The following is a 24,583-nucleotide window of genomic DNA, read 5'->3' as shown; positions in this document are numbered from 1 at the left end:
GTAGTCAGTAGCCATATGGGTCTTTAAAGCTATTGTGTAGGTCTCACGTGAGCTCATGATTCACACGCACGCAATCGCAGTCGGCTTTCTACAGAGCCTCAGAAGACGCGCAGATGTGTTTGAATAAAAATGTTATGGGTATCTGTTCAAACAAGCACACAGGAGCAAGGTCCCCACAAAGCAAAGGCCTTCGTTATTAGCGAGTGTGTTTGCTGCCTGTTGTTGCTTTGTGTTTGCACTGAAAGTAACGGTGCACGAGTCCAAGCAGCACGTGTCGGTGAAAGACATGGATTTTCGCCCGCGATGGGAAATAATACATGTAACCTTCATCTCACATGTGAACCAGATACTGAATGTTTATGAGAATCAGGTCAGCACATTGGGGCCTTGTGTACCATAGTTACCTTGAGAGCAAAACTGGGGCACCCAAACAGGCCAAGATGCTATAGACCCAGGAAAGACACACTAAACAGCCTAGAAATGGCTCTGTTGGAGATAGTCTGAGCCATATCTTGCTGTTTTCTGTTTCTCTTTCTGTTGAAGGAGCCCACAAACACTGTCTATGTTGTATACACCAGCTCTGCACTGTGACAAAAGGATTAATCGCAGGCCACAGACACACAGTCAGCGTTTTTCTCTCTAGAGCTCTCCGTCAAGCATTACAGCAAATAAATCACTCAGACACTGTTGAAACACACTTAAAACTGGCTTGAGGAGGAGGGGATGCTAGGAGGCCAGTCATCGTTCCTCACGAGCGCTGGAGCAACTATATTCGCATTCTAGAAGATTCTTCAGGTGTGGCGCCCCAGACCACTTCAAAAGACAGCAGCCGTCTGCCTGCGAGGTTGGCGGGAACATGAGGCTCCAGCTTAGAGCTGACGAGTGAGGACACGCTCAGTGTGAAGAGACTCACTGAACTCCCGGGCGTGTGAGAAGGGAATGGAAGTTAAACAAGAAAAAAAATAAATAAAAGGGAAAAGGATGTGGGGCAAATTCCTGAAACAACGCCTCACATCATTCCTTAGTGGCATCGAGTGCAAGCATACCCAGGCCTGAAGGGAGAAACTCACACAATGGCGACATTGTAGAAAGGCTACAGTAGACTCCATTCAGGACGTTTTGGTCTTAAAGGAGAATTAGGCACATCTGACATAACAGTCACTTTGCATCATAAAGACCATGAGGAAGGAGGAGACTTTCTGTCTCACCACTCAGCTGTCCTTACAGGCAACACATTCCTGGACTTCTAAGGGTTGCAGTACAGTAGTGATATTTATGAAGCAAGCATCCTCAATCGTAGCAGCACACAGCCGATAAGCCCACCACCCTCCCCCCGTCACAAACAGGGACTTTCCTGAGAACTGAAAAAGGAATTATGTGGTCAAAAAGGTATTATAAATAACAGGCAAATATGGTCTTGGCACAGGTCTAATTCACCACTCATACCTTTTTCCTGTTTTTGAGGTTTATTAGATAAGCATTACATCACTGGTTTAATCATTCCCAGAATGCAGGCAGGCATCGGGCTAGACCATCCCCCCTGACCCTCAGGGCAACGTTCCTGTTGGCTGACACAGCCACTCTTGCAACAGGCTGGGCTTTTTTTTGTTGGGGGGGTGTTTGTGTGAGATCCTCCACAAAGGACCATCTTCCTCAGAAACTAACCTTTGTTCTACATACTAATACTTTTTAATGTTACATAATCCTGTATTTTTTTCAAGAAATAAAGTGTCTTCAAACGAGCCACATTTGTGGAATGTGGTAATAATCTTTAACTGCCCCCTCCGCTTCCTGTGGCACGCGGGCTGAAATGGGCTGCAGATTTGGGCTGATTTTTGAACCGTGGACCTTAACACAGCTCCAAACCCTGCCCTTCTGTGTTACGCTTTAACCTCGGTCTGGATCACTACAGAGTGATGGAATGGATACCACAGTAGATCTTCAGACAGGATCTAAACACCTCAGTCTAGGGGTGTCAAAAAGTTCAAATGAAAGGCCAAGTCATTAATGATTAGATAATCTATTCCATTCACTGCTGATGTAGGAAGTTCCCTCTTACACAACTGAGGAACTACAAAGGAACACAGATCTGGCACAAGGCTCGGGCAGCACTGCTACCAGAACAATAAATAAATAAAACAACATCAACAAACTGTTCTACATTAGGATTGAAGGATGACCAAAGAAAGGGACCCTTCAACTTAAAAGCAGTCTGCAGTTAGTTAAAATGCAAATTTTAGGGGACTGAGCCAGTTTTAAATTCAGTTATGTATTATCTCATGCTTTTATGTGAATGCCAACTGTAGCAGATGTGAATAAAATACAAGATAATTAACTTTTGGATAGATTTATTGCATCAGTTAACAAAGGGTAGTTTTTCTCTCTACAAAAAAATAACACTGCTAGAGATTTGTGACAGTGTCAGTCATCCTAAGCAGCATATAACAATTTGTTCTAGACAAGCAAAGATGCTTTTGATGCACTTGTACTGTTGTAGTGTTTATGTACGTTTTGGTATTATATTAATATTTAAGCATTTGTAATGTGATTATCTATTTTCTTTGAAGTGTTAGTTTAAATGTTTAAACACCTGAGGACAATGAACTTTCAAAGACATTTTACATAGAACAGATTCACAACAAAGAAAGTCCAAATATACATGTGACATAAAAAAAACTAGAACCAAAGAAGAAGAACAAAAAGACAGACCATGCAGGATGGAGCTGATCCATGGGCGTTTTGTGAGCAGACAGGCCTCCACCTCTCTCCTCTAGCCCTGGCCAAGTCCTCGTGGGAAAGATTGGCGCTGGTCTTTCTGCACGAGGGGGGAGGGGGGGGGGGTGTTCAGCGACGGGTCAGAGGCTCGGACAGGCACGGAGCACGCCTGTGCTCTCGTCACGAGATCCGTCAGAAGCAGTGGAAGGAAACTTGGACGGCAGCGGTTGGGCATACGGGATGCCCTCCAGGGCTCTACTCGGGATGCCCCCAGGATGCCCCCCCCAGGGCTACTCGCCCTTGTAGCGGGGGGGCCTCTTCTCCTTGAAGGCAGCAAGGCCCTCCAGTCTGTCCTTCGTTGGGATAACCTAACAGACACAACAGTGGATTCAGCGCAGATGCAAAAGCATTTTGTCTGACTAATGTTTGCCATATTTGTAAACAGACCTTGTATGTTGTAAAATTCAGCTAAGCTCAAAGGCCCCACCCCTCTCTGTAAATCATCCATATCTGTTTCACTGCTGTGATATACTCCCACCACTACAATATACAGTGCTGCTTGAAAGGTTGTAAACTCTTGAATAGAATAATTTTTCTGTTGTTTTACCACAATTCCCCAATTTTAATCATTACTAGTTTTTGTATATGAAATGTCAGGTTTATATTCATCAATTCCATTTACTTTTACATTTAAGGCAAAGATCAACAATGCAGAGGAAAGGAGATATCTGAGGACATCTGGAAGAAGGTGGCGACAGTCCGTCAGTCTGGGGATAAGGCCATCTACAAAAGATTCCAGCTCCAGTGTAAGACAATCATTTACAAATGGAGGACACTCATCACCCCACAACTCTGGCCAGATGGCCATCAAAATAACAGAAGCAACAGAAAAACAATAATTCAGGTAAAGGCCATCCCACATATCACCTTCAGAGAGCTGCAGACCTCTTCGGTGTCTGAGATAAATGTATATGCATCTACAATCAAGCAAAGAAAAAAGAAAGAAAGAAAAAAAGACGACATGGCATTCATGGGAGAGCTGCTAGTAGGAAGCCTCATCTCTCAAGAAAGAACAAAGTTGCTTAGTTAAACTTTGCCAGAGCACTTAGACAAAACAGAGGTTTTCGGGAAGTCCATTCTCTGGAGAGAGTCCTTATGTACTTATTTGGCCACAATTACAGGCACCATTTTTGGAGACAAGTCAACAGTGCATATAAAGAGAAGAACCTCCCAACAGTGAAGCATGGTGGTGGAAATGAGAAGGTCTGGACCTGCTTTTCTACCTCCGGAATTGAATGACTCCATATTATCCAGAGAACCATCAATTCCCAGGCCCATCAACAAATTCTTGACCAGAATGTCCTACCATCAGTCAGGAAGGTGAAACTGAGAAACAGCCACAAGCTGCTAGCTAAATGAGTTCACATAATTCTAATTATCTTTTTTGTGCGTGTCCCTTATTTGGAAGACCTGCTTTACAAATCGAGATTTGGATGTTAATTTCACAAGATTATTTAAATGTTTATTTATTTATTTTTTTAAACAATGAACATTGGTTCACAAACTTTCAAGCAGCACTGTACAAGTGTGTATTTGCAACTATGTTGTAGTGTTATACTTATATGATATGTGAAATGAGAGCTGACAGCTCATTGGACAGTTAAATTCTGAAATATTATGTTATGTTATGATCATAAATATTATGATTTCCAAGTTCAGGCCTTGTGGTGTAGAAATGCTGGCCTACCTGTGCATAGCACGCCTCCTCAATCGCTAGCCCTGTTGTTAAATCCACCTGGAAATGTCAAAAGAAAGATTCAAGACAATCAAGCTAAAGCTCTATAAAAAAAAAAACCTTTAATATATGGTGGAATTCAGAGAACATAATGATGTTCAAACCAAAGGCTTAATGTCAGATTGCTTTGCGTAAGGTTATTCTTTGATGTCTTAGCACGGCAATATGATCATCCATTTCCACAGATTTGAAAAGAGCCAGGCTGGTACAGTACTGCTGAAATAACACACTACAGAAACGGCAGTAAAGGGCACCTGTCCGAAAAGTGACATGTCCCAGTTAACAGAGGCCTCCAGAACCGATACCTCACCAGAATATTTATGCAAAATTCCTACGATAACCCTAATGCATCTTAATCAGGGACAGGAAACCTAGCTATTTATTTCAGCCGATCTGAGTATTTGAAGAAATGTCATTAGCTCATGCCTGCCCGTATGGCAAAGCTGCAAATCTTGTGAGTGATAGGAAAGACCAGGAGACCTACTTTTATAGGTTACCTTGGCATTTCACCGATCCAGAAATATCTCCCCAGTCTCACTCTGCACTAGGCAAATAACCTTCTTTTTAAGTACTTGTCCTTTCACATAGCAAGACACAATGCGACAGGCCCTTAATAGCACCTTTTCTGCACCAACTGAACAGATATCTCTTTTTAAGGTCGTCACAGGAAAAAAAAAACCTCTGCACATGGACACAGTTTAGATTATACAAACCTATACAATATAGCAGTCAGGCTCAGAATTAACACAAAGACTTATTCGCACTATTCAGCACAATTCATAACAGGAGGTCTAGTGATGACTTGTGGCATTTGAGGAAAAAGAAATGACTAATTTCTCAAACACCTGCTGTGACTTTTTCCCCAGTAAAAATCCATAATGGCCACGAAAAAATTCTGGGGTTCACATGCCATCATACTATGATCAGGATAACTTTCAGGATGAGATGATAACAGGTTTTAATAATATACAACAATAAAAAATGAAGATATAACTAATTTGTTTTAATTATTGTAAAACCTCTGTGTAATTAGGTTATCTTTGCATTTTCTTTATATTTTAATAATACAATGTTAAATAATGTTGATAATTTTTGTCACAGCAAAACAGATTAACAGGTAGCACAATAAATGAGTAATTACTAACAGCACCATAAAGTAATGCTGCTCTAAAGTATGTTGTGTATCTGGTGTACCAGCTGGAGGTCATGAAAGCACCTCTACCTGATCACTGATATAAATGACAACACTTGTCAGGAAGCCAGTCTAACTAATGACTTCCTTTGACCCGAAAGCTCTGTGGTGCTGACAGGCAGGGCCCTGGGTTCAAGGTGCTGTCACGGAGCAGACTCTCACTGGCATGTAGAACAGCAGGCAGAGGTGACCTACACACACGGTTGGGAGCGAGTGTGTGGCACCCCACACACTCCACACCCAGACAGCTTAATCTGTGTCACCAATGAACACATACAGAGCAGAAAGGCATGAAGTCTGGCACTCCTGATCTTAAGTTGATTAAGTTTAAAGAAAGAAGGAAACACTAGACCACCTTAATTAAAGTGTTTTCATTTCCTATAAACGGAAAAGCCCTCAAGAAAAACATTTTTAATTCAATGCTTGTTTTTAGCAATGGCAAAAAAACCCCCCAACTTTAGCTTGGATTATGAACGTTTACAAATGTTTACATCAGTTCACAAAAATGTCTAATCTTACCTCTACGCCCTGGTTGATGGCTAGTTTGGCCATCCTGATTGCAATAGGTCCCTGAAAGAAAGACAGAGTCTTATAAATAATTAAAGAATGTGGCTTTTCTCATCAAACCACTTCAACCGCATTGCATGACAAACGCAACAGAAATGAGTGTTCACAGATTCAGACACATTACCAAAATAACATGTACCACCTCCAGCCTTTGGAAGCCAGACTCAGTGTATGTTTATTTCACTCTAAAGGCCTTGCCACAGATGCCAAGAAGTGATGTCACAGTTACATCACCAGATGGCTTCTTTTAGCAGTTTATTGTTTACTTTGAGTAGGGATGTCACCCGCATAATAATACGACAAACCTGTTAAATCAGTTGGAATCCACGCTTAGGACTAATCCACATGGCTTCTTGGTCCAAAGCACTAAATACGGGCAATAAGGACAAATCTGGAGGGCTACTGCCCCGTGCCGTCATGTTCTCTTATGTGCTGTGTTCGACTGGAACAACTCAAAGACTCTGTACTTGACTGACGGGTTCAATCAGAGCACTAAAATGTGCAAATACTAAAGTGTGCAGTGCCATTGGCCAGCCACCACAGGCTTGTGGGGTGCTGCACCTGTGGGTTGAACTCGCGGGCCAGTTCCAGAGCTCGAAGGTAGGCTGCATCGCCGCTCTCATTCTGCTCCACGGCGTGGTTGACGAGCCCCAGGGCCTTCGCCTCTGTGCCATCCAGCACACGTGCAGCAAAGATGAGCTCCTTAGCTAGTGAAACTCCTATAGCCCTTGGGAGACGTTGTGTTCCTCCTACATGGAGGAAGGAGGAGGAGGAGGAGTGAGGGGGGGAGAGAGAGAGAGAGAGAGAGAGAGAGAGAGAGAGAGAGAGAGAGAGAGAGGGAGAAGGACTGAAACTGGTGCTTTTAAATGTTTCATCAGGTAGTCTAAGCCTTATAGGCAAAAACATCAAGTAATAATACAAAATGCACATCTTAAAAATGGCTAAATAAATCCACAGATACAGAAAGATTTACTGCATTATTACAATCATATTTGCCGATATCTGTTAAAAACAAAACAAAACAATTTCACAATGTCATTCTCACAGATGAGTGAAGTTATCGTTTTCTCAGCACTTAAAACAAAAGACATAGTGCAGCTCTGAGCACAAATGGCGGGTTAAAGAAGTCTGGTAGACCAGTAAACAATCCGAACATGTTGCAGTTTCAATGCAGTCACACGTTAAGCTTTCTAAGGCGTGTATATATATCTAGGACATTAAGGCGAGCCGCATACTGTGCTTAGCAATGATCATGTTTTTGTCTTATATAAGTATCTTGTTTTGTTTACATACAGGGATTAGGCTTTGTGTGTTTGGTACACCAAGAGCTCTAAACACTGTCCCCTGTGGAGAAGATGCAAGAAGCCAGCATTGATTTTGAACTGATGCTAATGCGTGTTTAGAAACCCTACTGGGGCACGCTGCTTCTGTAGCAGTTTTTGTGTGGTTTCGTTTATTCAGACTTGCACTGGTTTGGGCCACTGGTTCGAGCACACGGGAGCAGATGCGGGGGTGAGACAAGTGACCACAGGAATACTAAGCTTATCAGCATATAGCCTACATAGACTCAAAATTGTCTTAGTTGCAATCTCTTATAGAGCCCACAAATCTACACAAACTCCAGCAACATGATTATGGAGCGCTCCATGTTAGATGATACTGTCTATGGACGTTGGATGGAGTTACACAACCGTTACCAGTGTTTTACAAAAGTCGGGAAACTTTAGTAGCTTTCACTTCAGTCAAAATTGTGTTTCCTGGGTATGCAAACACTTATGCCAGTAAGCTATCCATCATCACGTTGTTAGCGAACATTTGGTGTCACTGCACAGCCGTCTTGACTTGGAGTCAAGTTTTTAGCCTTTCGACAGCGCTACATGACTCTTACCCAAGCTCTTGAGGGAAATGTGTTTACACTTTAAGAAGCAAAGACATGTTGCATAAGCTCTTACTGATGAAGCAATTCTCAACTTTCACCACAATACTATCCACTACTGGCTATCTAACCCTGTGTACTGTCTGTCTCAACATGAATAAAGTCATCCTGAAACCAGATGTAGGCCACAGCATGCCTGACAGACTGACTGTGCTTACAGTCTATTTTCACACGAACTCCTCTGGGTTGAAGCCATTTTCCAGGACTTTGGCAAACTGCTACATTTAAAGAAAAGCAAAGTCCTTGACCGGCATCTCCAAATGGGCAACTGTGTTGCTGCTTATCATTACAATCAGCACTCAATAAAAGCCAGACAAGTAAAACCATTGCAGAACAGCTATTAACATCCACAGGGAGAAAGTTCTCATGGCCTTTTCATACATTACCACACACACACACACACACACACACACACACACACACACACACACACACACACAGTTGGCCATATATCAAGCTCCAGCCAGCAGACCCCGGAGCCTTGCGCAACATTGTGTAACAAACAGGTTTTTCTAATGTGGTGGAGATTTTGCAAGAATTTCAAGGAAAGCTTTGCATCACACCACAATCATAACTAATGTGAACAGTGGACCTCCCCACTTACAGTACACTCTCGGAAAACAAGTCGGGCAGAAGGCATGTCTGAAGCTGACGGAACTGGAGCCCCGATCTGGTTGGAAACGGCTGGTAAAAGCCGGTCAGTGAGGCATGTGGTACATACGGCATTCCCAGAACTGTTCAAAGTTGGCCAAGAAAGGCCTGTGTCACCTCTGAACATCTGGCAGCTGCAGAGTTTGGGTGGTTTCTGGAGAAGAGCAGCTCCTGGAAGTGCTATTGGGTCCCTGCAGGTTTTAACCTGTTAACCTCCAGCATCCAGGCAGGTGGGGCGAGCTTTCTCCACCATCTGCAGAAGTGTGCGCCAGGTGATTTACAAGAGAACCTTTTATCTACTGGAGAATCGTGTGACTTCCTACGACGACACAGGGCCTGTCAAGAGGTGAAAAGGGCAGTACTAAAGAAAAGATAAACACACTGTGTGTGTGTGTGTGTGTGTGTGTGTGTGTGTGTGTATTGTTAACTTCAACATACTCTCATGCTTTAATGAACTTGTCCTCATTTTCCCCATGGATACACACCTACATGCGCGCACGCACGCACGCACACACACACACACACACACACACACACACACACACACACACACACACACACACACACACACACACACACACACACACACACACACACACACACGGATGATGAGTGGATGACTCGAGATCAAATTACAGGAGGCCCGGGCTCTCCTGTCCCCACACGGTTACACAACAAACTCCACATCCTGCTGCAGTACTGCTTATAGCCATCAGCTAGTTGTCTTGTGTGCTAATGTACAACACATACTTCTAAATATGTCTAGTCAAGCTTCTTACGACTCACTGATCAAGCCATTTCCACTATGTCTTTGCCAACTACACTGCAACAGAAATCAACTGGCTGGTTTTACATCCAAATAAAGGCTTTTTAAACCATAAAACAATGTCCATTTTGAAACTGTGAGGATCTTGAGTAATACACAGGACATACATTTACTAATATTGTTGCATGTAATATTCACAATATTTAATACTATATCTTGATATGATTGGGCAGTTCATTTTCCCCAATGGGCCACATGAGGAACTGGAAAGGTTTTAAGAAGACCTGACAGATATACTGAACTCAGTTCTGCACAATGCATATGTACTGCATTACAAGGATGGTTCTGTATTTTACAGGACGGCTAGCAACCCTAGTGGTTTTATTTAGTGCTTCTAACTGAAGTGTCATAGTTACACATTTACTTTTGACTTCTAATTTAACAACAATCTCAGGCGGGCCGGTCAGAGATTACAGGCAGAGACCAAAGGCTTCAGTATGAATTACGCAAAGCCATGACAGATCATGAATGATGTACGCAGTGTTAGGATATAATCACTGTGTCCTCCACAGCATTCCACGGCTGTAGTTAGCCTTGTAGTGTAGTGAGTAACAAATATGCCTCTGGGCATGTGCTCTATGCTATACCATTAAGATCATCTGTCAATGGAGTGAAATATAAATGTATGGTTAAATAGTTTATTCATCTAGGAGTTCATGGTTTGTTAATGCCCATTATTATTAATGCATGTGATTTGCAGGGTCATCTCACCATGATCGTCATGATCAACATGATCGTCATGTTAGTACTTTTCCTGGATCAACTCCACTCATGTTCAATCACAGATATGAGCCCTCATGAACCAGCACATTGGCTCCTCCTGAGGACGCATTTCAAACCAAACTTAGCACCTGCATCTTCTAGAATGAGAGCCAACACAACAAATACATTGATTCTGTGCTATTTACACAATACACCAAAATCAAGAGCCATTAAATCTTCAATAATCCATTGATAGAACTGATACATCGTTTGTGCGGCATTGTGTAACATTTTAATTACCCTTCACTTTCACTAAACACATTCTCATGTTTGAAATCTATACTATAATGTGCAGGTTTGAATATAGATCTCTTCGATTTTTGTTTGCATGGACCCAGCAAAGAGTCTATAGACAAACCCATAACTGCTCGGAAGATGATTATTATTATTTCAGGCACCTTACTGGGAAATTGTCAAACATCCTGTGACCACACACACACACACACACACACACAGGTATATATATATACCCGCTGCAGATGTCAGAGGAACATCCAAGTTGCCAGGAGTTGAAATCAACACGACGGCCCTTAATAACAACGTGATGTTTGGCACCCAAGCTGAGTCAGCACAGGCAACTTTGTGCACCAACAATCCTCCAAAAAGGCAGAGAGGACAGAACCTTGGGAGGAGAGCAGAGAGGACAGAACCTTGGGAGGAGAGCAGAGAGGACAGAACCTTGGGAGGAGAGCAGAGAGGACAGAACCTTGGGAGGAGAGCAGAGAGGACAGAACCTTGGGAGGAGAGCAGAGAGGACAGAACCTTGGGAGGAGAGCAGAGAGGACAGAACCTTGGGAGGAGAGCAGAGAGGACAGAACCTTGGGAGGAGAGCAGAGAGGACGGCTGCCCGAGGAAGAGGCTACATTCCCCAAATCCCCTGACTTGTGTGCTAGCAGTACAGATGAAAAGGGCTACTGTGCTAGTCGATGCCACAAACTGCCTCTCTCATGGCGAGCACCACACCAGATGGCTGGGAAGCAACCGTACGTTCAACATCCATCACCAGCAGCAGATTCAACATGCGGAGTGAAGACGCAGCCCATGGGAGTGCTGGGAGGTCTGAACCGGGAGCACAGACCCAGTTCACAGGACACGCACACACTCGGGTCTGGAGGTTCTTACAGCAGCTGACATCACACTTGACTTCTGGAATGAAACTCTGTGTAACAAGGGGTAAATTAATTGGTCCATGGCAGATAATGTCACAGGACTGTCTGTGTAATGTGGTGAGTTCATTGTGGACATACCATGCACACAGTAATACAAGGGCAACAGAAAATTTGTAAAAGTTCATTTAAACCATTTTGTTTGTGGTTCCATCTTTGACAGAACATACAGTGGAGACTTTTGCCCTTACATTGCAAAACAGTTTTCTTGGCTGCAAAACTGAACAAAGGCTTGCTGGATTCCAATAATCCATTGTGTGCAAGCTTACTGGTAGGTGGCAAAGTGCTATGAGATTGCATCATCTTGTAACAAAGAAATCTGCTGTTTAACCAAGAGATCAAATCAGAACCAGGTTTGTTCTTGCTTGACCTGCATGATCATGGTATCTCTACATCTAATGTACAGCACTAACTACATCTAATGTACAGCACTAACTAACTACATCTAATGTACAACCCTTCTCAGAAACTTCTCTTATTGGCTAGAAGATGTGTCCTGTTGTAGTGGTTAAAAACTCCCTAGTTCTCCCTACTATCAATCAGTCAGTGGACTGGTGAGATATTTAAAGTGTTACCTATGGAGTGCCTTAATCTTAATGGCAGTGAGATGTACAGTATCAATTAAAAATGTGGACATATCTGTAACGATTCGGACGTAGGTTGAAGACACGTGCAATAGGGGGCAGTGTTTATTCAATACTGGGTGGATCCTGGATGATGGCCACGCCCACACAGAGGGCACACGATCTACGAGGTATATTCGGTTGTATATACTAATACGCCTGGTCACTAAAGGGAGAACAGAACAGACGGAGCTGGACGTTCAGAACCATGAGATTTTTATAAAGAGACACAAGGGACATAAACTAGCAGGGAAACCAAAACAGAGATGGGCACACACAGATGGATCAAACAATAGGACAAATACCAATCAAACTAGACAAACACCAAACTATGAGTAACATGAACAGGAAGACACTGGCATGGAAAATTCCAAAGTATTCCTGACCATATTATTAACATGGCTGTAGTTAGCCAAACAAATTCACTGGACATCTTATGTGTTTAACTCCAACCAATCCACACAAACTTTGAATGGCTTGTACAGGGAGGGACTTTATACAGGCCTATAAAGTTTCATAACTATTGGCCAATAGGGGTACCAGTGCAGAGTTCAATAAGAACAAGACATTTCATTGGTTTCTGAGAGAAACAGATTTTTTCCCCCCCAATTGTTGATTGTTTACAACAGACACTTCAATCACCAGCATTTAGGCACAGTTGGCTTAACCTTGAAAAGTGAAAAGTAATTGTTACTGAATGTTTCTGTGCCATCACCTTCTGAACACATGGCAAATTTAGTGAGAACTGGCTTTAGGGTGGCACTGCAGTGCTAATTCCTATAAAATAATTATGGTACTTAAGTATATTTGCAGTTATGCAACATTTTTATGGCTGTAACTTTGGATCAGAGAGACAAACATAATTTAGTCCTCTGAATCCCAGGGACGTGCTGAATAAATGCACGTTTGGTCTTTTTTGTCAACATTTTAGATGTGTAGATAATTTGCATGTGTTGTGAAAAGCGCTATACAAATAAACTTTGATTTGATTTGCATAATATGAAAAGCCTGCATTTGTAAACTAGTTCTATTTTTGCCCAGTCTTGACATCAAACTCAATAATTATCACACTCAATATTATGACATTTAAACATAGCATGGCCTTTATATGCCAATCATTTCTTTCAATGTACGCAATTTCTTTTAAAACAGCTGGAATTTGGGAATACCTCAATTGTCATTATATTTGACAGGAACATTCAATTATAATATTTGAGGTATCCTGCCAAATTAAGTGCAAAGTCACCAGTAGGGCTGTTGTAATATATAAAAAGGTATTTCAAAATTGTTAAATGATAAAATGCCGTTAATTTTTTTTTAAATATAAAATTCACTTTCTTGCCAACTTGCCATTGGCATTTCAGTCAGTCAATTTAAATATAGGTCTGGAAACATTCTGGAAAGATTCCTTGTAAGTAATTATCACAAATACGCTGACTTTTAAAACACAATGGCTGTCAATTCCTAAGAGCTGGTCTTTTTAGAATCACCTGGCTAAAACTTGGCTGTAGTTACATTGTGTGGATGCTTGCAAAATTAGATTTGATCTGGCGAGCACTGTAATCCTCAGTCTTGTGTCAAATATAAATTATATATATATATATATATATATATATATATATATATATATATATATATATATATATATATATATATATATATATATAAACACATCTGAGGTTCAAAATCCCAAAACAAACCAGAGAGTCTGGTGTGCATCCATCATGTGATGGTTCTATAATGTCAAAGTGCAAATGTGTAGAAATGTGCTTCAATGGAATGTACAACATTTATCATTGTCATGATTTTTGTCCCTTTGTTATAATGAAAAAAAAAACAACAACAATTAGAACAAGACCATAATAGCCAATCAAAAAACAATTACAATACACCATAATAGCCAATCAGAGCTGCAGAATGATTACATAACCCTTGAAGGCATAGGTTTAGATATAGATTATAGACATGGGTTTCTCCTTCTTCCAGGTTTGAAACAAACACTACCTGGTACAGGATTGACCTGCGTGTCCCACTCAACCTGCTTTTTTAAACTGCGCCATAAGAAAATGTCTGTGAGCACACAGCCAACCACTGGAAGAAGCCAGAGATGTGTGTTTGCCACTGCTGTAGCCCTGCTGAGAGATGTGGGTCAGGATAGCGTGGGAAGGACTCAGAAGTGGGTCAGTGGATCTGGGGTGTCTCTCTCCTTGGTGCGCGAGTGCACACAGAACATCTACAGTACAAGAAACGTCCTGCCTCATTTTTTCAATTGCAAGTTTTGTTTTTGTTCCCTCATTGTGCCCCAGTATTTTTAAAAGCTCGTCTACGCTGGTCTTTTGTATCAGAATGTGTGAGAAGGAGACGGAGTTCACCTACTCTGTGGCTAAAATAAGACTCTACACTATAGTGTTTTCATCAGACGAGTGAGGTGCACGAGCATGTGAGCCTGAAGGTGCATTTCAGAGACGAACAACTCCTAACAGCAAGTTTGAACAATAACCTTGAAATACACAGACCCAGGCTCTGTCTTCAAGATAATTCATCTCCAGCAAGCTTCTGTGCTGTTGTGAAATTAATTTTTGTCCGCATCTATTTTTCCCCTGGATCAGAACACTGAGTTTGGGTTTCAAGGAGAGATGGCATGCAAAACCCATACAAATGTTAGCATGTCTGCTGATGTGGACAGGATGGTCTCTTCCAGGACACTATTGGTATGCCCATGCCGATGTGTGGTATCAAACTATCACAGCACAGCAGCCCGAGGAACAAATGACATCACTGGTGAAGCTAGACACAGTGTTCACTGCTCCGTAAAAGGAAAATCCCTGATAATTCAAGTTGACAAAAGGTGGCACTGGCAAGTGTGGCTTGAAAAGAAAAAAAAACTGATAAATATGCATTGCCTCACTAGCTCTTCTTCAGTAAAAATGTGCCATCTACCCACCAAAAATAAAGTTCCAGCATGACCAACCTTTAAAACTACAGATATCTCAGATATTGGAGCTGTATTAATTCCAGGAAATGGACTGAATGAACTAGCAGAAGTGTGACCACAGAATGACGTCTGGCCTAATAAGAGAGCATTTCTATTTCTACCAACTCACATGAACAAAGTATTCATTTTTCAGAAAGAATAAATGGTATTTGTAAATGGAGGACCTTCTGGTATAGCAGAATACTTGAGAAATAGGAAATTGTGATAACCGTGTTCAGCAGCCTGGCTATCTGGCAACCGGGAGTGTTGTTTGCAAATGTGTCTTATCAGACACTCTGACTCAAAGTTTGTGGATCATAATTCCAAGGAAGTGTGTAAATGATATCTCCTTTGAAAGCCTCAGGAGTTTAAGTGTTATTTCAAAATAAGCACATAGTTACAATCTGACACAATCTCACAACACTAAATAACGCTGCTCGTCTTCCTTAGTATTTCTTTTCATATCTTTCATATGAAAGCGACCAAGCCTTCCCTCACCATGCCAACCACACTCTGACCTCTGTGTTGCTAAGGCACTGGAAGACAGACCATGGTTGCCAGAATGCTGGCAGAAGTAGCAATGACAGCATGTTAAAGCCATGTATGCCCTGAGGATGCTAGCAGACACAACCATACTGCCCGTGCTGTCAGACCAGGCTGTGAATACAAAATGGGAATTGCTCATAAGTACAGTTTGCTAGCTTATGGGTAGCCACAAGTTCTGATCTCATTTGATTAGTGAATTTACTGGTTTCTTCTAGACGTTTTCTGTATATAATGCAAATCTAATACTGTTCCAGTTTGACAAAACCACCAAAAGCATTAAGAAATCTCTCCAACACAGTCATTTGAAACTGTAAGACACAAACATGCAGGCACATGTATGACTTCTCCACACAGAAACAGAAGGACACACACATGCACACACAAGCATAAGGCTCAGTTGTCTTTCATAAGAGTCCTGTTAGCATTAGCACTAGAAGAGTAATCAAATTTGCTTTAATCCCCATATGAGAATTCTGTTATTAACTAACCTTCACAGATCACTCAACAGTGATTACTTTTCTGAGTCTTCCCTGCTAGAAGGGTTAAGGTTAATCACGGCTGCAAGTGTTGTGAGAAGCACATGGCTTACACTTGGGTTAGCACAGTTGGAGGAGCTATTGCAGGGGGAGAGAAATAGACGAAAATGAGAAAGACGAGCGGAGAGGAGAAGAAAGGAGATGTCCGGAGACTCGCGGGTTCTTCCTTTCAGATGGATTACACTTAATAACAGGTCAGCAAGCAAATTTGTTCCAGAGCACCAAACGGCGTGTGTGCCAAACGAAGAAGCACTTTCTGCTGACGTCCAAGCCTCACTCTATTTCCAGGGACCTGCCGTGCGCCGAATACATCTCAAACAGCTGGCAGCAGGCCAAAGCTCTGGTGACCTATTTTTTCATGTAGTGGGAGAACCATCCCAGCGCGACAGGCTCGTCACCTTCGTCACCCCCGCCCCCATTGCTAGCGCAGACATGCACCAACAGGTCAATGTGACCGTCGCATCCCAGAGAGACTCCCCCCCCCCCCCCCCCCCCCCAACATCCACAGGCCAGATTCTCCAGGGCATTGCGTGTGAGCTTACGTGTCTGAGACTTCTGTAGTTCACTGACAATGCATTCACATAGGTGTACTGGCACGAATCGGAGGAATAAAAGGGTGAGACAGACTTTTGCTTTCTTTCTACAGCAGTGAGCACCATGTGCCTTCTCTTTCTTCAGCTGAGGTTCCACAGAAAAAGCCAAAGTGAAAGGTACAATGCAACATCAGTTCAGACTAACGACAGTCACAATGGAACCATTTAAGCAAATTGGTACCCTTAAGTTTCTAAGGTAGTTACGATCTTGTGGTAATTCTATGGTGCTTTCAATCTGATCTTGGTCAGGGTAAAAAAAAAAAAAAGGACAAAAGTTACCAGATCTAATTCATTTCATCAAGCTGTTCTTGTAGGATGTGAAGGAAGGAAACTTGTCACAGAGGTGCTGTGGAGGTTCTTAATAAAAACGGAAAAGTGCCCCATGTGCCAGACTCAAATCTGCAGCAGGAGCTGGCGAAATGTCACTAGCCCTCTTCCCCAAGCACACCAGCACAGACCACCAATGGCCAACCTGAACGAGGCGGGAGCCACATCGACGGGCTTTGACTTAAGCCTAATTAAAACACAAAACCTTTCCCAATATTAACAATGTCATTCTCCATCTGGCAGATGGCGAGGAAGGCTGGCATTTTCACTCTGAACAACATAAGATGAAGGCGCCATGTTCAACACTGACTCTCTGAGAGTCTTATAAGGCTGAATGTCATTACCTTTGTGAACATTTCTATACGAGAGTCAGGGTGGGGATGGTGGGAGGGGCATGTAATTTGAAAGAAAAGCAATAACTTCACAGTTATGACTCCTCGAGATGTGTGTATGAATAATTATTATTTTGCTTTCTTGGTTCCTCTTTTCTTCATCTCAGTGCCAGAAACTGATGTTGGTGTTCTGTTTGGTAGCTTGTGCTGTGGTTTTATATTTAGAATGAGGTAATCTGAGCAGTAATCTTGTTTTATTAAAGATTCTTTGGATGGGGCTGAACATGAGAACAGTCAGGCATTTCCCCTAACTACCAGTCCATGAGTAACTGTTGAGAAAATAACCACTGGAACAATCCTTTAATGTGCACGGACAGTGGCACCATTGTGATTCCAAGTGAGAAAAAGCCCTCCCTCCCCCACCTCCATACAATAACATTACATTATTTTATATAATTAGCATTCCCGCTAAAACCTAACCATTAGCATGAAATTGGTCCTGCAAGATGTCACTTTAAGAAGGCATTTTGAAATAAAAATCTTATTAGACATATTAGATATTAACGTTGCTGTAAGCGGTTTAACTTGTCCATCAACCTGTAGAGTTAGATATTAAAACACAGCTACCAAGACTCACCTGCACCTGGAATGATAGCAAGTTTTGTTTCAACCAGTCCCATTTTAGCAGAGGTAGCTGGGGAAAAGCAGAGAGAATGATCATCAGTTCCATGATAATTACAATACCAATTACAATTAATTAATTACAATTACAATACCTCTCACATGATATTTACAATACCGCTTTGTCATCATCATACTTCTCAGCCCTACCAACACACTACAGGTAAACCTCACCAGAAAGGGTTACTGGGAAGAAGACCTTCCATATTACATGGAGTTTTAATGTTTTATTTTTAGAACATTCCATAAATATAACTCTGACATCAACCATGTTGGCACCTTAAATATTTGTCTACAGAAATGAACATGTGCTTTTTTCAGTGACTAGTGTGAAGGCATATGGTGTGGCACTTCTGCTAAGTGGGAAGTGTGCTAAGGCTATAAGAGCAGATTTCCAAGTCCAAACTTGGGCGTGTGAGATGAGAAAACAAGACATCTGCTCAGTGTCAGTGTGGGTGTTTAATTCACTGGAGGACTGACACACACACACACACACACACACACACACACACACACACACACACACACACACACACACACACACACACACACACACACACACACACACACAGAACTGAAGAACCCACAGTGCATCACAGGCATCCTATGTTCCTATTTTTGATTTGAATGTAGGTAATGAAAGCACAGAAAATATATTTTTATGTGGTAGTGGCTTAATGTTGCTTTTGCTTTCCACCCTTGTATCTTAACCTTTATATTAATATGTCTGATGTACCCATCTTTGTTTTATATAGCTTCTGTACAATGGTTTCTGTTATGCCTTTGTTATGCAACCATGGGTTACAGAATGGTGTTATAAAAACTTACATATTAATAATAATTATTACCAATTATTATTATTATGTTGAAAATAATACAGAAAAATTCAGTATTTTCATTCTTAAAACAAACGAACAAAAAACACTAATATTTTCAGATGTACTGGTGCACATCATACCTGCTATTCTGATGTCACAGGCCAGTGCCATCTCAAGTCCTCCACCCAGTGCTGCTCCATCAATAGCTGCTATAGTCGGCATGGGAAGGTTACCTACACCCAGATGTAGCATGATAAGCTTTCAACACACTATCGTTTCATGTGTGATTGAATAAATCAAGGAATTCATAAATCAAATGCAGAAGCTGAAGTGTGTGCAGACTAAAACATACATACATTTCAAGTTTAACTAAAAAAATAAAGTAAAATATGATTTTCAAAAGATTGTATATAACCAACACTTTAATCATTATGCTTAAATTAGTGTTGAAATGTAGGTCACACAGAACAGAATGTAGATGATCAGTTGTATTACTTCTAATAGCTTTCCTATGGCTGATTGATATGGACAAAGTACAATCCTGTACTTACACTATTATATATTTCCAATAGTGTGCATGTTTCCCTATTTTAAGCATGCATTACTCCAAAACCATTCCAGTTTGTTAAATCATATGCATATTCCTTAAAACACCTACATTTACATTGCATTTAGCAGACACTTTTATCCAGAGCGACTTACAAAGCACTTTGGTTATGGTGCTCCAAGTACATATTGCAATATTCTGTTATGTCATTATTACAAAAGCTAACTCTTTATGATAAGCATATAAAGATAACATGTACTGTGCAGCCCTAATCGTCAGTGTAGTAAGCTTCAAAGGCAACCTTCCACTTCTCATTCGGATGAGTGAACCCAAGACATAAGGGGTCCAAGACTCGGGTTGCAACGGTATGAGATTTTCACGGTATGATAACCGTCTCAGAAACCGTCTCATGGTATCACAGTTAGTTTGTATATTATTAAAAGATACACTGACCCTTAAAGAAATTACAACAAGTTTTTTTGTTCAATTAACTATTTATTGTAGAAACCTGGAACTATTGTATACAAAATGTATCCTTTAAAAAAAATAAGCAGTACACAGGTTTATACAAATCCTGCAAAATTAGAGAAACCTAAATCATGGATTTCAGTACAATTATTTAAGTTTAAATTATCTAATATCTGATAAACTCAGCCTGGGTCAGTGTCTGATCAACAACTGTTGTAAACGTCCGTTGTACTGCCAAGTTGGAATATAACCAGATACTGCAGAAAGAGAGGATTTATTTCTGACATGACCCTCACAATAGAGATTTCTATTTTAAGGCTTTCACACCGAGTCTGGTTTTAACATATGAAAAACAGGCACGTTAGAATTTGAAAATGAACGCATGTAAATTAATGGCGTCTTTCACATCCAGTGAAAGCAAGGACCATAAAAAGCTAGGTTTATTCTTTCACTAGTGACCGTAGCGCGCGACTCCGCACAGTTCTTTTGTATTACGTTAACAAATAGGCCTACGAGCCTCTTGTAATTCCAGGACGAAACATGAGAGAACGTGAAGACGTTAAGATTGGGCGTTTTGAAAATAAAAGCGAATTATTTCGAGTATATGTATAAATATTTATCTTAATTAAGTTTAAGGTGCTGGGAAATATTGAAACGGACCTTTAAAGTGACGTACAAGTGCTTTAATTCCACCTTATAAAGGTGTATGAACCCTGCAAACATGACTGTTCATTGCGCTTGAAGCACGGCGAGCGCAAAGTTACAAAATTCGAGAGCTGCACGACCTCGCGAATCGACAGAGCGCGAGACCCTTGTGCATGGGCGGAGCCACCACGATTGCATCATTTTCGTCGCTGATTTTAGTTTAGCTTTTTTTTGTTAAAAAAATTGTTAAGTTTGATTGATGCACTTTCTGCCATTCTCACCGCTGTGTTCTGAGTAGCTGAACCAGAGCGGAGTTGCGCATGCGCGGGTCAGTTTCTCCGCTGGCTTGCTTTTTACCGGTAATAAGCAAACGCACACGGTATGATAACCGTGCATTTTAATACAGTGGTATACCGTGAAACCGGTTACCGCCGCAACCCTATCCAAGACATAACATATAACATTGTAAAGTGTTCTTCCGGTCAGCAGTTATCCAGTGTGTTCATATTATATATTCATATCAACAGCATTATGTTAAGCTGTTAAAAGAGTACATGTTAATTCAAACTATTCCTATGAAGAAATGTGCAAACATAAAAATACTTCATATCATAATATTAGTGTAATGGCCTCCCCCTCCTCCATGACTCCTCGCCTTGTGTCCCGTTAAGAGTTTGTGTTTCCTGACCTTTATAGTTGACTAATACAGAGTTTACTTTTACAGTGGGCTCCAATATGTAATGAAAAACAGGTTAATTAAGGGACATTAAACTGGAGTTTCTCCTAGCACATTATAGATGCAAACTAGTAGTCATATAGATGCTTACGGAATATGTATGGTGCTTTCACACCCCACAACCCCTTTGAATTGTGCAAAGGCAAGAAATGGCTTTACATTATCTGTGTAATGAATATGCGATATAAACCACAACCCCTTTTAAAAATTATACTAGAGTTTTCATCACTCAAACATCAGGCCTCAGTCTTATAACTGTGTTAACATTCTGGAGCTCAGACAGGCATCAAACAAACCCAGATCATTACCACAGTAACATTTTTCAGGGTAGATCATTTAGTCCTTTAATAAAAACTGGATTTAGCAAGTGTACTTACCCAGTTCTGTAATAAGTGCCCTTGCTTTAGACACAAAAGGCCCAACTTCACGCTGATCCATCTTGGCTCTCTCTTTCAAATCAGCACCTAATCATGGAAGCACAACAAGTATTATGTAGGACCTAATCAAGCGTCCAAAATGAAGCCACTTTTCACAATATTTTTCACATTGAATATATACACAAATACTCATAAACAAAGCAAAAATAACAACAAACGTTTTAACTACCTGCACAGAATACTCCAGGCACTGTACTGCACAAGATTACTGTACGCACTTTGTTGTTTTTCTTCACAGATTCAACTGCTTCAGACATCTATTACAAATACAGCAATAAAGACCACATGACTCATCAATTCGTGCAGAAGATGAATTAATATTATGAGCATTCAAAGTGAACTTTATACATACCATTTTAACAAGATTTTTACTGATAGCATTTTTAGCTTTAGGTCGATTGATTCCAAAAACAACAATCCCTAAAAATACAAAAACAAAGCAAAACAACAACAAAAACAATCCCCTGGTTAGCAAATTTCAAACTGCAGTGCACTCACAAGACTAAACAGGACATAAAACAATCCATGATAATCAGTTTAGTAAAGCAATTTATTATTATTATTATAACCCTTTTTAGATTATTTGTATCTTTTATTCAAGAACTTAACTGTTTTCTAGGTTTTCCCCCCATAATAAAATGAAGCCATTTTGTAATGGTTTTATAGTGTTATTTAACTATTTATTGGTTTTACGAACGAGCCAGAGCAATTGAAATGTCAGCAGGAAGGCAACTGTAAACCTCAGGTCCTGGAGAGATAACACCAAAGCATCTTGACTGACAGTTTGGAGAGTGGAGCCCCACCGCGCAGCTGGGCTTCCCCCCCTAATACTGTAATCCCAACGACTGTTAAGACAGGTCTACACAGCCCTGTAGTCTAATGTCAGCAGTGTTTCCGAACTGCGTAAAGGAGCTTGGCGTCTACCTGAGTCATCCCCGTCCAAACACCTAACGCTCAGGTCGTCCCCCGACTTTGCGTCGGAGCTGTATTGCCGCATCCCGCCGTTCGCTGCCAGGCGCGTGTGTTGAGCTCTCCTGATTAGGACATGTTGCATAACATCTTGCAATCTACAAGTACCGTCGAGGTGTGTCGGCGGAGGCCGAAAAGCTGGGAAAAGAAGTCTACACCTCGCGAGAACCGCCATGCCGCTTTGCTGCAGTGTGTAATGTTCTGACTTTCAACTTTGAACCAAGCGTGACGCAGTTGCGGATCACGTGACCCAGGTCGCGCCGGCGGTACGGGTTTCCCACGTGGATTTGCACCAGGACACAAATATTTTCAATTTTTCATTCTATAGATTATCGTATTTGTCTCGTTGCTGCTCAAGGATTAGGTGTTCTAATATTTTGTAATATTTTCTATTCGACGGGCGTTGTAGGTTAACAGCTTTTTGCGTGTTGATGGATTTTACACAGATAACCTTAAATATGCTGTTTAAAATAGAAATTAAAAACTACTAAAAACAAGATTTCACATAACGCTACAAGAGCTGCAGGCCCCGCCGCTATTTAGACAACTATTACATTATAGGCTAAGAAGGGCAATGACGTAAGTGTAACACTATATTTTATCGTTTCATTTGAAACGTTCTCGTTTCTAAGCATTTTCTCTTTTTTTGGATCTCATCCATTAATCTCTCCGGTCTTTTATCGCCTATCCCCACCCAATGCACGTCATGAACACATCTGAGAGAGCACGTGCTTGCCCGGACACGCGCGAGCCCGTCAGCTGCGGGATGGTGGGGAAGCGAGGCGCGCATGCGCGGACCCATGCTTTAATCATCCGGATTGGGGCACGCATCTTTGTGATAGGGTGCAACGCTTTTAGGACATTGTGCCACTTCGGAGGCCCTTATAGAGCATAACAGAGAAAATGGATTACTTATATTTTGTTCGTTAAAAACATAGGACACTCAAACCCGCAGCTTTGACTTCACCAATACCCCGTGTTTGTAGTTTTTGATTGATTAAACCATAGTGTATATATAGTTTCGCTTTATTTTGTGCAAAATAAGCTGCTGAGAAAAATGGTTGAAGCGAAACTTTATCAATGTCGAAGTCTTAAATAACCTAGTGTAGGCGTGTTTTTACAGAGCTAAATAAGTTCTTAATAACGGGAAATGTAAGGCAAGTTCTTGCCTTTTCTATTTTTGCTGACTGAAAACCGTACCTTAATACCAACAAAGCATGTTATGTCATTTAGATTATATATACTGCACTAACCATCAGATGATAAAATACTGATGAAATCCTCATGGAAAGACAGTAACATTCAATTATAGAATGTTCAATAATTTCCATTACGTTACTCATCGCTGGTCATCAGTCCTTATGAGCCGAGTGAGGTCCATGATTAAATATCCTTGTGCCTCTAATTAAAATATCAAAGCAAATATACTATCATAGTATGTAATAGTGCATACATAATGGCTTGGTTGCTAAGTTCGAAGATGATGTAACTTTTTTCAGCACATCAGAATCAAATTTCCTTGTGCCCATTTGTCATGTAAAATCCAGCCATAAAGATTTTATAAATTAGCTCTATAACTAAACTTTGATGAATAGTCTTCAGTTTTGTTTTTGTACATTTCTTTGCCTTTAAAATCATGCCACAGTGAGTTCAGAGCCAACGTGCCATATGAGAACAGTCTATCACTGCCTCACTGGTCTATTACTGCCTAACTGGTCTATTACTGCTTCACTGGTAGTTT

At 41.1% G+C, this 24,583-nt stretch overlaps 1 protein-coding gene across 1 annotated transcript; it reads right to left on the bottom strand.

The window, feature by feature from the left end:
- Positions 1–2,331: 2,331 nt before the first annotated feature.
- auh (AU RNA binding protein/enoyl-CoA hydratase) lies at positions 2,332–23,074 on the bottom strand. The gene is made up of 10 exons (XM_077019641.1): positions 22,798–23,074; positions 22,226–22,293; positions 22,043–22,130; positions 21,814–21,900; positions 19,181–19,273; positions 18,179–18,235; positions 6,831–7,018; positions 6,222–6,272; positions 4,463–4,510; positions 2,332–3,083 (listed from the first exon to the last, which is right to left on the bottom strand). The coding sequence occupies exons 1-10, from the start codon at positions 23,015–23,017 to the stop codon at positions 3,006–3,008; spliced, it is 978 nt and encodes a 325-aa protein (XP_076875756.1). The 5' UTR covers positions 23,018–23,074; the 3' UTR covers positions 2,332–3,005.
- Between the last annotated feature and the right edge of the window lie 1,509 nt (positions 23,075–24,583).

This window comes from Brachyhypopomus gauderio, chromosome 10 (genome assembly GCF_052324685.1).
Source record: "Brachyhypopomus gauderio isolate BG-103 chromosome 10, BGAUD_0.2, whole genome shotgun sequence".
In the NCBI taxonomy this organism is placed as follows: domain Eukaryota; kingdom Metazoa; phylum Chordata; class Actinopteri; order Gymnotiformes; family Hypopomidae; genus Brachyhypopomus; species Brachyhypopomus gauderio.
The sequence above is the reverse complement of the archived record's forward strand: the minus strand, read 5'-3'. Positions and strand labels throughout refer to the sequence as shown.